This window comes from Dipteris shenzhenensis, chromosome 28 (assembly GCF_047967505.1).
Source record: "Dipteris shenzhenensis isolate YYH24624 ecotype China chromosome 28, Dip_SZ_1.0, whole genome shotgun sequence".
Lineage (NCBI taxonomy): Eukaryota > Viridiplantae > Streptophyta > Polypodiopsida > Gleicheniales > Dipteridaceae > Dipteris > Dipteris shenzhenensis.
In genome coordinates this window covers 47,289,060-47,303,160 of record NC_141623.1, presented here as the reverse complement: position 1 = coordinate 47,303,160, position 14,101 = coordinate 47,289,060, and the positions used below count along the sequence as shown (strand labels likewise).

The 14,101-nt window shown below is 49.9% G+C and overlaps 2 protein-coding genes across 3 annotated transcripts in view; one reads left to right on the top strand and one right to left on the bottom strand.

The window, feature by feature from the left end:
• LOC147883628 (zinc finger CCCH domain-containing protein 27-like) overlaps positions 1 to 14,101 on the top strand; it is a 67,673-nt gene that overhangs the window by 35,281 nt on the left and 18,291 nt on the right. The window lies entirely within an intron of this gene.
• Positions 6,235 to 7,360, bottom strand: LOC147883629 (uncharacterized). The gene has a single exon (XM_087399230.1). It carries the CDS (start codon positions 7,195 to 7,197, stop codon positions 6,235 to 6,237), a length of 963 nt encoding a protein of 320 aa, XP_087255356.1. The 5' UTR covers positions 7,198 to 7,360.

Here is a 14,101-nt window from a genome sequence, read left to right as displayed (position 1 = left end):
GGCATTTGGTCCCATTTACTCATTCACTGAAGCAGCACTACAGCTAGCAGATAGGAGCAGCAAAAGACCTTCCTTGGGCCTATATCCAGGAGGTGAAGGAGGTACAGAGAAGCTGCAGTGGGCTCAGAGATCTAGAGGTGCCAGGCGTATAGTAGGAGAACATTTTTGTTATTGTATCTTGTCCAATTTGTGGATGGACAAAAATATATAAGAGTTGCTTCTATATTGTCTTGAGCACAATCCTTTTGCTACTTTGTGCACATGAATAGTTGTGAAGTACACACATGGTTATGAAGCTTGATTTTATAGTGAAACACTTCCGTGTGTAATTCCTGGGCTAATCTATTAGTCTTCCACTGCGGGATACTCTCTTGTGGGAAGCTATCGGGAAGTGCAGCTTGAAGGCAAGGACCTTGCTAAAGGATGACCTTGATTCATTGCTCAGAGGAATTAGCTTTGGTATCTGTAGGATTGTACCTAGACGGGAGGCTCAAGTTCAGGCAAGCGCCTGAAGGATTGTATCCAGGTGGGAGGCTCAGGTTTAGATAGGTGTACAACACTCTTATCTCTTTCAGTTCATTATCATGGCCAATAGATACCAGATCCCAAATTTTGGTGAGACAGGCAAGCTCGATGGGACCAACTACTTGTTCTGGAAAATGAAGGTTTGAAGCCACTTAGTGTTGAGGGAATCATGGGGGATTGCGACGGGGACATAGCTGATACGTCTGGATACCTAACTACTCCGGCCACATCGCGGTGATAATCCCAGCGGACGCTATATTAGTGAGAGCATGGCAGATCTGGGTTGCGGAAGCCTTGGCTATCATTGTGGGAACGACGGCAGATATGGTGCTGCCTCATATTCATACGGCGAACACTTCTTTCGAGGCTTGGACGACATTGAGGGATGTGTATGAGCTTGACAATGAGGTGGGAATTTTGGACCTTGAGACAGAGCTGTACGGCATGAGGATGGATGAAGGGGAATCAGTACAGGAACACATCACCAAGATGAAGGTGGTGCGGGATTAACCGACAATAGTTGTGTTGGAGATATCATAGTCAAAGAGTGTGTTGGTGTGAAGTGTTGGTGTGTAGTACTAGGTGATCTAGTAGTAGTCTATGTGTGTGAGTCTTGCGTGAGTGCCATGTGTCATCATGGGACTTATCCCATATGCACTAGGTGCCAGTGTGTGAGTGAGTAGCCTATATAAGGTTTGTACTTCACTTGTCTTGTCATATTTGATGAATGAATGAGAGCCTTTCATTATGTCTTCATTTGTGCATCATTTCTTCACATCCTAACCTTCTCTCTCTCTCTCTCTCTCTCCACCATATTTCTAACATGGTATTAGAGCCACCTTCCAGAGCTGCTATGTCATCCTCTCTAGCCCTAACCCTAATTTTGCCTATGCTGTCTCCTCTCTCTCTCTCTCTCCACCATATTTCTAACTGGTATCAGAGCCACCTTCCATAGCTGCTACGTCATCCTCTCTAGTCCTAACCCTAATTTCGCCTATGCTGTCTCCTTCTTTCAATTGGTTCATCTAACCTCTAGCTGCCTCCTTCCTTCAAGCATTTGCATCTGTTTAGTGCCTCCACAGCCTGCCGCCTTCATTCAAGCTCTCTTGGAGCTGTAGCTAGGCCTTTGGCAGCCTCTCGGATAACTGGTCGGCATATTTTCTCCCTCCCTGCTTGATGGCCGGATCATTGCACTTGCACGTGTGGACCTTCAAGTCTGTTTCAGAGGATTTCGTCTCCACAATCCGCATCCCGTGTGCTGTTGCTGCATAGCTGCCTTCAACAGAGCAGTTTCAGAGGTTTTCAATGCCAAGAACAGCCTTTTATTACTGTTGCTGTGTAGTCGGCCACCTGATAGGGCCGTCCTTATGAAGAGTATGCATGGCATTTCTCGCTTTGAGAACACTCTTTAGATTCTTCGTCTTGCCACTACCACGTTTGATGATATGGTGGCCCTCCTCATTGAGAAGGATCGTCGCAATAAGGAAGCCGCTCTTGCCTCTCCTATTGATCATGCATTTGCTTCCACAAGCATATGGAAGACCAACAAGGACATTATTTGCAGGTTTTGCAAGAGGAAAGGACACATTGAAGCCCATTGCTTCAAGAAGAAAGCACAGGAACAAGAGAAGCATCATGCCAATCTTTTGAAGAGCACCCAGAGGAGATACATGCAGCTACAGCAGAGGTTCACGGCCTCTCTCTTGACGACGAGGATCCATTTGACCAGGGTTGGGCTTTCTAGGTCCCTATGCTATGCGTGTTTGTGTTGAGTCAAATAAAGGTTCTTAGCCTTGAGTTGTCCCTCTAAATTGAATGTATTTGGACTCAATAAGAGGTACTCTGCCCTGGGTTGTCCCCAAAAAATGAATGTATTGTCTTTTACTTTGGTTGATGGTATTGACCACCTAGTTCAGAGTAAGGGGGGATGACAAGTGATGGTTTGCCCTTGCTGGTCGCAAGCTGACTGAGAAGTCACTATCACACGGGAGGTGTTGGATAGTTGGACTTGCGATGGTGGTGTGGGATCAGCTGGTGGCAATTGGTCAAAGGACAAGCTCGACCAGGATGGCCAGGCTATTGCTAGGACTCCCTAGTCCCTAGTTACTACGTAGTCGATGATTGAAGGATAGAGGCCGGCGCCAATGACTTTCGAGGAGCTCGTTCCATTGCTACTGCAACAAGAAGCTCATGAAAAGAAGTATGATGGAACGGATGATAAATCCCTAGTAGCTCAGGATAGGAGAGTGAAGGCAAGCGTAATCCTGACAAAGGCAAGCCCAAGAAGGACAAACATGACCTCTTCAGATGAACAAAATAAGAAGAAGAGAAAGAAGGAAAAGACACACATCTATTGTGATGAGCCATGACATTTTGTGAAGGACTACAGAAAGAAAAAGGTTGATAAGAAGAAGGGAGCCAACTCAGAGTTTGGCTGGTGTTAGTAACATAGAGGGGAATTCTTCTATAGGACGTGAGGACTCAGAGTCAAACGGAGGCTGTGAGGTATAATACAGGACCACACAAGGTAATTTGGATTTATGCTTGGGATATAATGTCAGGGTATACTTTTTGGTTGCAGACCTAGCTAGACAGAGGACGCATTGAAATAGACCCTGACAGCCTGGTGCTTGGAAGACTTTAGGTTGTTCATCCATCATGAGGGGACAGTTGGAGGATGCTAATATTTGGAGTGCTCGAGTTTGAAGGCGGGTTCGTGACTAAAGGTGGTTGCGCCATTAGGCGCTACGAAGGGTAGACGTGTGTACCAGACTAGTTTCTAAAGCGGAACCGGATGTGGTGGAGCAAGAGCCACTGAATAAAAAGCCAGGGTGCTACATTGACACCGCAATGATCCAGAGGGCTACGCCAGGGGAGCTACTGGAGCATCTTCATTGACGGATTGGGATCGGGCCAATGTGGGTCGATGAAAAGCGGTGTTGGATTAGGGTTGGTTACCTCCCCACCTATGAGCCCCCAAATGACGAGTGCATCGGGGGGTGGACCATAGGACGATAGAAATAGTCATGGGGCTGCCACATGGGCAGCACATGGCTGCCATGTGGGCTGCACAAAGACAAAGGTACCTAGAATATGGAGGGTATCTTGGATAACTACAACAGGTCGGTGGATCCATGTGGCAATATGGCTCAAGAATGAGTAGGTCTGCGCAAGAACAAGAGGCTGGAGCAAGGTGCTTGCGTCTTGTACTTTGGAGGTGTGGTTCAAACTAGAGGATCTCTAAGCTAGGGGTTCATCCATGAAGGCCGTTACTTTGTAGGGGCGACTATATAGTCTTGAGTTCCCTAAGGTAGCCTTATGCGGCCATTTATAATGTAGGTGAATGTCATACACGACCAACTTGTGGCAATGGCTGCTTCATTAACCTCTTCTTAGTTGGCTGCTCTAATCCTCACCAAGCTCCCACCAGAGTACGTGATACTTGCTTGAGCCTTATGGTGCTAGGTCACGACAAGTCGGCTGGATTTCGATGATCTATGCTCCCTTCACTTAGAAGAGGAATCGGTTCTCCTATCTTAGGGTGAGCTAAAGAAGTCTCTTGATGGTGGTGAGGCATACTCAGCAGTACAGAAGAAAGGAAGGCAAAGGTGGTGTGCTATGGGAAGAGAGGACATCTGGCCAAGGATTGTTAGTCCAAGAACAAAAGAAAGTCTTAGGACGACGGCACAAAGTCAAATTCATCTTTAGACCATTCTGGTACTCTAGAGGTAGCAGTTGCTCAAGGACTCCAGATAGCACTTGCTTTCTAACAGTAAAGAACCTCTTTGCCATGTGTCACAAGCAAAGAGGGCGTATGGGCGGGAGAGAGGACTGATTGCAGCTCCAAATATTTGGATGTTTAGCAGGCAAGGAAAGTCTATGGAGCCATGGACCCTGTATGCTCGAAGTTCATTGCTTGAAGTCACAAAGACTATGGACATGGTGTGTTTTGGAGTTCATCGTTCGAGGTTCTTGGACGTGATGTGTTCACCTGAGGATATTGGGCGTGGTCTGCTTTACAGATCATGATTCCCCATTTGGAACTCAGTCTAGACTCCGTATGCTTCTACATGTGCACCTCCCCCTTTGGGATCAAACAAATCTAGCCTCGACTTAAGGATTGAGGCAAAGAGCATGAGTGAAAAATCTCTTGAAATGCGAACGGAAGGGGGGTGAGGCTATGTTCCCAAAAGCACCTATGGATGGAGTCAAACCATCCTCCTTAGGAAACTTCTGAGGCGGAGGGCCTTGGGCCTCCTAGAGCTCCTCATTAGTGAACGACACCTCCAACTACCTCCTCACGCTCTGAGGGACAGCTGCTGGTATTTGATTCCACATTGCCTCTTGGGCTGCAATAACTTGGGGAGACGACTCCTCGGGCTCAAACAACTGCCGATAGAAGTCTGTGGTCATCTCAAGGATCTCTTGTAGGTCTGAATGCATCTGACCACTCGGAGTTGAGTCCCGATTGACCGTGGTCCAGTGGTCAGGAAGAATGGTGTCGTTGGAACATGTCTGAGATTTGCTGCTGTTGTCTCTTGCTCCGCTGTGTAGGATAAAATTGGGTCGGCATGAGGCAGCCTAGTGTTGTGATGTTGTTGGAGCATGGAGCCTCTAATGGGGCGCTTGCTTGCTGGTCTTGTATTAGTCCTCATGCTAGTCTGGGGCCTGCAGAGAGCAAGCTTTGCATCTGGAGGTCAACCTTGGCAAGACCAAGGTCATGATCTTTAACACCTCTTGAGCAAACATGCAACGGAAGCAATTCACTTTTGGTGGGTCACCAGTTGAGATCGTATCCTCATACATTTACTTGGGGGTCATCTTCTCCGGCCCGATCTTCATGATGAGACCAGCGATGCAGGCCAGATTGAGTAGGGGATACGTCTCACTGGCTCGGCTAGAGAGACAGTGCTTCCACTCCCACTTCCAGGACCCTCGGACCAAGGCTCTTCTCTTCGACTCCTTGGTCTGACCAGCCAGTATGTATGGCAGCCCTTGTTGGAGACCTGGCATGTCAGAGATAGAGTGGACACGAGTGGAGCGCCTGCAGATCCTCATGCTCTCACGGATGATCCGGGGGAAACCATCTGTACCACATCACATCATTTAGGCCGAGTTTGGTGCTTCTCCACTCCAGCTAGATGCAGCCTTTCAGACCATCACATACCTATACCGGGTTAGATCATATGGGAACTGCACATCAGGGAGACAGAGGTTGCCATGGTTGGCTCTCGATTCCTCCATGAGGTTGGCAGCAGAGGGAGACGAGCGATGTTGGTATGCACGGACTTACAGATGGTTTGTGAGACTAAGGTTTCACATCGATAGGATACCTCCTTTTTAGTATAGTTTAGATGCCCCTCCGATACTCCACCCACCATCCCGATCGGGCCACACACCAACCAGGTCATTCGAGAGTTGCAATTGCTTTTGAAATTTGGAGTAAGCCTTAAGGACTCAAGACTCAGGACATAGTTCACGAATAATCATTGATAATAGAATCTAGATTAATCATTATAGGTTGCCAATGGCATACAAAAGCAAAGTCCATCAGAGACAAGGCACAAACATATGAGATTATCTTGAGTCTTGGAATCTTGAATTTGGATACAAGAAAAGGAGAGTGACACCTCCTACCACTGAGGCTCCTAGAACTTAAAAAACTAGCTGCTACATGCATGATCCACTCAACACTGTCAACATCAATGATTAATCTAAATCTGCAGCATTGTGGTTGCTGCCCTCTTCCTCCTCTTCATCATCTCCATCATCTGGACGATCTCCATCTTCTTGGTCATCTCCAACATCATCCATGGATGCACCCACCACAGGAACAATTTGCTGGCCTGTTGCCTTACCATTCTTCTCTTGCCATCCAATGAATTCCTCACGGCTGTACCCAGCATTCATCTTCTGAAGCAAACGTAAGTTTGCATGCACAAACACAAGGTCACTTGCCTTTTGTGTCCCAAGTCTGTTACTCTTCTTTGATGCAATGTGCCCAAAGCTACTCCACAAGCGCTCACAAGGAGAGGAACTTGCTCCTTGACTCAAAATGCGGATAGCCAAGTTCTGCAACAAAGGTGTATCAGCCCCATAATCCTCCCACCATAGAGCAGATCCCATAATATACCTGTCCCTTTGTGCATCCTCAGAGCCACACATTCCATATTTCTTCCTATAAAAAGCCAACTCATCCTTTACTTGCCTTCGTTCTTGTGCATCTGGTACCATTTGCTTTAGTATCTTCTCCCATCCTCGCATCACCTCCTTATCCGACTCTTGCTTGTTACCTTGAAATTCTGGATCCAACACATAAGCTGCAGCATGCAAGGGTGAATGATAGGAGTTCCACCGCTCCACTGCCAAGTCTACTAATTCTTGCTTCCTGTCAGGATTAGTCACCACCTCCTTCACATTTTCAATCATTTTGTCCATCCCCTCATAAACTTTGCCAATGCATGGCTCATCACTATCCATAAGCCTCATCAAAAGGATGATGGGCTTCACTATTTTCACCATATGATTGACATCCTCCCAATAGGCATCAGATAAGCATAAAGACTTGCATTCCAAGGCATTTGCACTCTCTGATTCCTTCCACGCCTCCCATTCATTACACACAACAAGCTGCCTTAGAGCATTTTTTACCTCTAGAAGACGCTCCAACATGATGAAGTTGTATGCAAAACGTGTCTCTGAATACTTCAAGAGGTCTTTGGAGGCAAGCTTACGATACACTGCAAGAATGTAGTGGTGTCGTGTGATAAAACCAATAATATCCTTTGCAAAATCAATTATTGGATGAACCCAAGCAAGCTTCCCTATGTCCTTCAGCAAGTTATTCAAGCAATGTGCCATGCAAGTACTAAAAGTGAGCTTAGGATAACGTGCCTCCAAAATGCGACCTGTTGCCCTGTTGGAACTTGGAATTCTCCCCATCTGCTATGAGTTGAATGACATAATCAGCCCCCACCTCATTAATAGATTCACTTCACAAATCAGCCAACCTCTCTGCTGTCTTTCTGCCCTCTGAGTTATCAATGGACTTCAAGAAGCATGACTTACCCCTGCAATATGCAACTATGCCCTGAATAGATCGACTACGTGTATCACTCCATCCATCACCCATCAAGGTAGCACCAAATGTCTTCCATTCCTCTTTAACAAGCTTCAAAGCCTGCTCTATGCTGTGCTTCTCTCCTTCTAAAATCTTGGTTCTCAAGGCTTCATAAGATGGCGGTGTGTAAGAGGGACCAAAAGCTGCAATAGCCCTCACCATATCCACAAAATAAGGATTGCGGGCTTGATTCAAGGCAATGTCACCACTATAAAAAAACGCCCCATTGCATCATCTACCTCTGCCTTCCTCCCAGGGTGCCAAGTGGCAGGTATTTTGCTCATAACTTTTCGCTCGGTGGTCCGATTTGGACGAAACTTATATCAGCGTGAAGCTCTCTTCAAGGAGCATCATACTATGTGTTTAGTTATTGTATTAAATGTCAAACGAAAAATCTATGACTCTCTGTGTGTGACTATTTTTTTTCAGACAGTTTTTACCCCCATCTAGTAAACTGCCCATATCTTTCCGACCGCTTCTCTGTTTCTTACGAAACTTATATCAGAGTGAAGCCCATTTCAAGGCGCCTCTTAACATGTGATTGAATATTTTATATCATGTCTCTACTGAAAGTTATGGGTCTTTGTGTCTTATGACAGTTTGGAGAGTGTTTTGAGCTAAGTGTAAAGGTGTCTATGAAGGAGGTGCAATGTTTCCTCGGAACCTACCCATTCGACCCAATCAGCCCCTTCAAACTCCTTGATATATATCAATTCATGTCATGTTGAGCCGCAAGATCTTCTATCAACAACGTATCGCTCTTCTCTTTGGCGCAGGCCGGCTGCTAAGGAAGCTTGTTTCTTGCCCTTCCCAAGACTGGAAGTGGCAACTGAAATGGAAGGCATTGCTGAGACGGACCATATCTCTTCAAGGGCGTTATGTGTGTTTGTTTGAAGAAATGGTTGACACTGGCTTCTTAAAAACTGAGCAATGTAGACACTGCACTTCCAATAGGCATAAAAGCTCGAGCACCATGCTTATATGCATTTGCCAATGCTTTTAAGCGTAAAAGAACATTTTCTGGCACTGAAGGACATATGCTAATGTCTTTGTTCTGCTCTCCTAACAAGTGAGCTTTCACTCTCACTGAACTGCCAGTCTTTGGCTGGCCACAATAGCGGCATGTCCATTTTCGTGAACCTCCTGCAAGCAACTCCTCGGGATTTAGAAAGTCCACCTCCTTCCACCAAGGGGATTGGGCATCAGGGCGTGGAGGAGCCATGAGAATTCAAACTTCAAAGTTGATTGTTGTAACTTGTTTGCTGCTCTCACAGTTCAGTGTTAAAGCAACAAATTGAAGTCCATCAATATCAACTTGGTACATTGCACAATAGGCTAGATGTGCGTAGGCTAGCGTAGCGTAGGCTGTAGCGTGGCCAGCTGTGCGTAGGCTAGTGTAGCGTAGGTTGTGCGATGGTAGCGTAGGCTAGCGTAGCTTGATAGACTATAGCGTTAGCAAGCTGCTAGGCATAGGCTAGGCGTTGCATGCAGCCTTGCAGGTCGAAGCAAGCTTGCAAGCAGCGAACACGCAGAGCATGGAGGTCGACTGCAAGCGGGGAACACAGAGCGGCGAATTGCGCCGATTAGATTAGGATTAGATAATTTGCCCCAAATTGTTACGTGCATGAAGGGAACGGCTTAGGGAATGTTCCCTAGACGTTCCACAAGGGATATGGAACGTTCCATAGCCGTTCCAGAGGCCAGAAGTTCCACAGACGTTCTCTTCAAGCTGAGTGAAGAGAACGCCGTTCCAACGAACGGCGTTCCCTGGCAACTATGTGACAGAGACCCCGACTCGACGATCGCAGCACGACACACGAGACATCGAGGGGACACACAGATCACTCTGGGGGACCTCCCATCATTGTTTAGACCTGGGATATGTCCCACGGGAATCACGGTGGCTCTGGTCTTGCGTCGAGCCTCCTCCAAGAGACCGAGACGCACGGCATCCCTTGACGGATGTCAGCGTCCCATCACCGGCTATGCACCAGCCAGGGCGACATGACATACGGAGGATTCCGCTTCGCTCCAGTCTTTTTTCTTTTCATTGTCGCACCCAGACGTATTTGATTATGTATGATCAGACTTAGGATTCAGCACGGGTGATGATGCTTGTTTTAGTAGCTCCACCCTCACTGTGATTTGTATTAGGTTTTCTTTAAGTCTCATAGACCCATCGGTCTTCCAAAGACTCTAATAAAATTTATTTATTTCTTTCTTTCTTTCTGCCCTAGGTCTCCCTCCCCCATGCTCTCCTCGTATGGGGGCTTACAGATGGGGAGGTGACCTTTCGAACAGGTGGTGTGCTTATGTGGAACCAGACCTGGCAGAGCAGGAGCCACTGGATGAAAGCCAAAAAGTGACATCAACACCAAAATGTTCCAGAGGGCTATGAGATGAGAGCTATTGGAGCATCTTCATCGATGGATTGGGATTGGGCCAAGATGTGTTGGTGAGAGGGGGTGTTGGAAAAGTAGTGGTCACCTCCCCATTGTGAGCCCCAAATGAGGAGTGCATTGGGGAGGGGGGGGGGGGGGGGGGTAGGATGGGGCTGCCACATGGACAGCATCATGGCTTTCATGTCGGCAGCATATTCACAAAGGAAAGCAAAGAGGGAGTACCTGTCAATCTAGAGCTACCATGGAGGACAGCAGAGGCATGACCATGGCACGTGGCTGTCTGATTGGAGAGGGCATGTCTGTGTAGGGAACCCAGCAGAGAAGGCAGCGATGACATCAGGGCTGATGTCAGCACCTGTACGGATGTACACATCAGCATGTACAGAATATTTTGGAGCAGATCTGGAGGCTGGTAGAGGTCTGATAGGAGGTGGAATCAGCAGGGATGATAGGTGCTGTGTTTTGGGCAGTGTTGGAGGGCCAGATGACCCTGGAAAGGGTCGGGTTTGGGCTGGACAGGCCTGGGCCAGTGGCAGCCTGCCAGTGGCCAGGCTTTTTTTTTTCCGAAAAAACAGTGCTAATTATATTACTTCGAGAACAAGATACAAGAGGTCAGCTTATAGCTGACGGGCTGCGTTCACAAATCGGACACAGCCCTAAAAGGTAGCAAAATAAACCATCCTCTCACGGAGGGATAAGACGAGTATGAATGAACAGCCATCGGGGTGGTGAGTAGTGCCACCGAAGGCCCTGCGTAGTCTGCTCGAAGAAGAGGCCCTGTGTGTCCCAAGCCCGGAGGAAGCGTCTCCGCTTCTCCTGACCAGCCCGGGAGTCTCCCTGAATCTGGTCCCACTGGCCTCTGAGGGTATGAATAATCTCACTCCAAATCTCCGCCATGATCTGGGCAGTCGATAAGGAGGTGCCACCGAGGATCTGCGCGCAGCGCGAGGTCCAGATGTGCCACCCTGTAATGCTGCTAATAATCTCCCAGACTGGCTGCCTCTCCCGAACTCCTGTATCAGCCTTTGCTAGGTGCTGTGGGATACCCTCGAGCGGTCCCCACGTCCCCTGTGTGATAAGGAAAGTGGGGTCCTGCTGGCATGCCTCGAATAAGTGATGAAGACCAGGTGCGGTGCTGCACCAACAGAACGCGCCCCAAGTGATCAATCCTAGCTCTGGTGCTGCGCGAGTAAGAATCCCAAAAGTCCACCTCCACACATCCTGGGCGCGAGTGCAGCTCCACAGGCAGTGTTTTGGTGTCTCCTCATCCGCATGGCAAATCTGGCAACATCCGTCCTGGCCTATCTGCCTCAACCAGCTCCCCACTGGAAGACCTTTGTGGGCAAGAAGCCACAGGAAGTATGAGATCTTCCGCGGCCGCCAGCTCTCCCACAAGGCCTTCCAGAATGCCTGCAAAAAGAACCTGGAAATACCCTGTGCGTACCAGCTGGGTCGCTGGGTGGGGGGGCGGCTCTGCATCCTCCCGAGAACTCGCCTGCCCAGAGTCGTACTGTAGGCGAAGAAGGAGGTCGGCCCCTGTCCTGTCACAATCTCTGGCCACCACCACTCTCCTGGGTCCCAATCAAGCTTTGACAAGGCCCGCCCCTCCCAGAGCCAAAGACGCCAAAGCTGCACCTGGTCCTGCTCGATGCTAGGGTCGGTACGCCAGACCTTCCCCAAGAGGCCTACGACCCGAACCCTCTGCCACAGGAGTAGGGGGTCGATGAGCGCACCCTCTCTCCTGAGTCGTCCATCCCCAGAAACCGCGAAGAAGGAGATAGAGGAGTCATCCATACGTCCTGCGATCACCAGTGGAATGCCACGGGGGGTGAACTGTCCCAGCCAGCGGGTGTCACCAGGCATGAGGATCTGAGGCTCAGGTGGAACCAACCAAGCAGCTGGGATCGCACCGTCGATCTCCGTGCGTCTCGCCTGGGCTCCACGTGCACCTCCAGCTGCGTCTGCAAGATCAGTCATCTCCAGATGTCTGTACGTATCCCTCCAAACACGAAGGGATCGGGCTAGCCCCCTCATCCAGCCGTCCCACCTGATATGTGATCTCTCCCCCAACTGAAGGCCCTCGGCATCTCTGACCTGACCGTTCCAGATAAGCGGCTGGCGATCGATCTCCTCCTGACAGCTGGGAGGGGACTGAATGAGACTGAGGCGGAGCCGCCTCCAAACCATGAGGAGGCTACGAACGAGTGGGGAGCGGGGCTGAGTGAGCGGGGCGGAGGTGAAGATCCACCTGAGGGACGGTAGCCACTCTCCACCTCGGCGCGGGACACAAGAGCCGACTCCCTGCTGAAGTAACATCTTCCACGTTTGCCCCCCGGGGTCAAACCGCGAATGACAAGCTTGCCTAACAAGGCCTGACTCTGAAGCTCTGGATCAATGACCCCCAGGCCACCCTCAGCCTGCGGAAGAATGACTGTCTGCCAAGCAACCCTGGCTCTGGTATCTCTATGACCATCCTCCCCAGACCAAAGGAAGTTCCGAACCAACCTCCTGAGCTGTGCCGCGCTGGATCTCGAGAAGCACCAGCAGGAAGCCACATACCAAGCCGTGGCTAGGAGGACCTGGTTAACTACCAAGGCACGACCTGCAAGAGAGAGCTTAGCAGTGCTCCAGAAAGCCAGCTTCCGTCGGATGGAGTCTAGCACCGGGAGAAACTGTTGAGCTGGCGTGATGTCTAGGCCAACCTGGAAGCCAAGGTATCTAGCTGTCTGTCCACGTGGAATCCATCTGAAACCCAGAAATCGCCCCCACTGAGAACACGCCCCAGGGTCTGTGAGAAAACCAACGGATTTGTTCCAGTTGATTTTCGCACCAGCCGTCGAGCAGAAAACCTCCAGGGCCATCCGCACCCTCTCTAGCATCCTCTCATCGTCCTGGACATAAAGGGCTGTATCATCTGCGTACTCCGAGTCCAAAAGCTCCGTGTCCTCCCGGAGTGGAAGGCGAACACCCCTGAGCCCTGTGGACCTCGCCCGAAGGTAGTAAGTCATGGCCTCGGCGAAGAAGAGAAACAGGTAAGGAGCCAGGGGGCAGCCCTAACGTACTGATCTCTCCAAGCTAAAGCGCTCACCCATCCTGCCTCCAATGATGACTCTGCTAGACGCTGTCGTGTACAAAGCTTTGATACCCTGAATCCAACCTGCCGGGAAACCTAGCCGCTCCAGAGTCCCCTCCAAAAAGGACCAGTCCACGCGATCGTAGGCCTTCTCGAAGTCGAGAAGTAGAATGGCAAGGTGTGATCCGCTGTGCTGAGCCCACTCCGCCGCCTCTGAAAAGGTGAAGACATTATCCAGGATACTGCGATCCTGGACAAAGCCTGTCTGAGTGTCATGGACGAGGTCTGGGAGTAGAGGCCGAACTCTGGCACTGATCATCTTAGCGAGGATTTTGTAGGCAGAGGTAAGGAGAGTGATCGGACGCCACTGGCGAATCTCCTGTCTATCTCCTCCCTTCGGGATGAGGCAAATCAGTCCCGAGGAAAGGCTCTCTGGCATCTGACCGCTGCTGAAAATCCCTTGCAGAGCTGCAAGGAGGGGCTGATGAATCTGGTCCCAGAAGGAGGTGAAGAATGCTCGGGATAGCCCATCCTCACCTGGGCATTTCTGTCCGTCAATAGCCATCAAGGCCTCCAACATCTCATCCGAGGTGAACGGCGCCAACGTCGCCTGCATGCTAGGCTGGACCAGGGATGGAATGTGTCTCCACACCTCCTCACGGGCACGACTAGCACGAGGGGCAAGCGGCTCCTGCTGGAAGAGGGTCGTGTAGAAGTTAGTGGCCAACCCCAGGACCTCCCCCGGATCCGTAACGATGTGACCATCCGCTGTCCTGAGACTCCGAAGCTGATCACCTGCAGCTCTCTGGCCATGCGTCCTGAAGAACTCCCTGCACATCCGGTCACCCTTCCGGGCCCAGAAGGAGAGAGAGGCGTGATAGGAAAACTCGGAGCGACGCTGGAGTGTCTCCTCCAGGAGGGCTCTGGCTCGAAGGGCCTGGATCCGAAGCTCCTCCGAGCCTGGGGAAGCCTGTTGGAGTC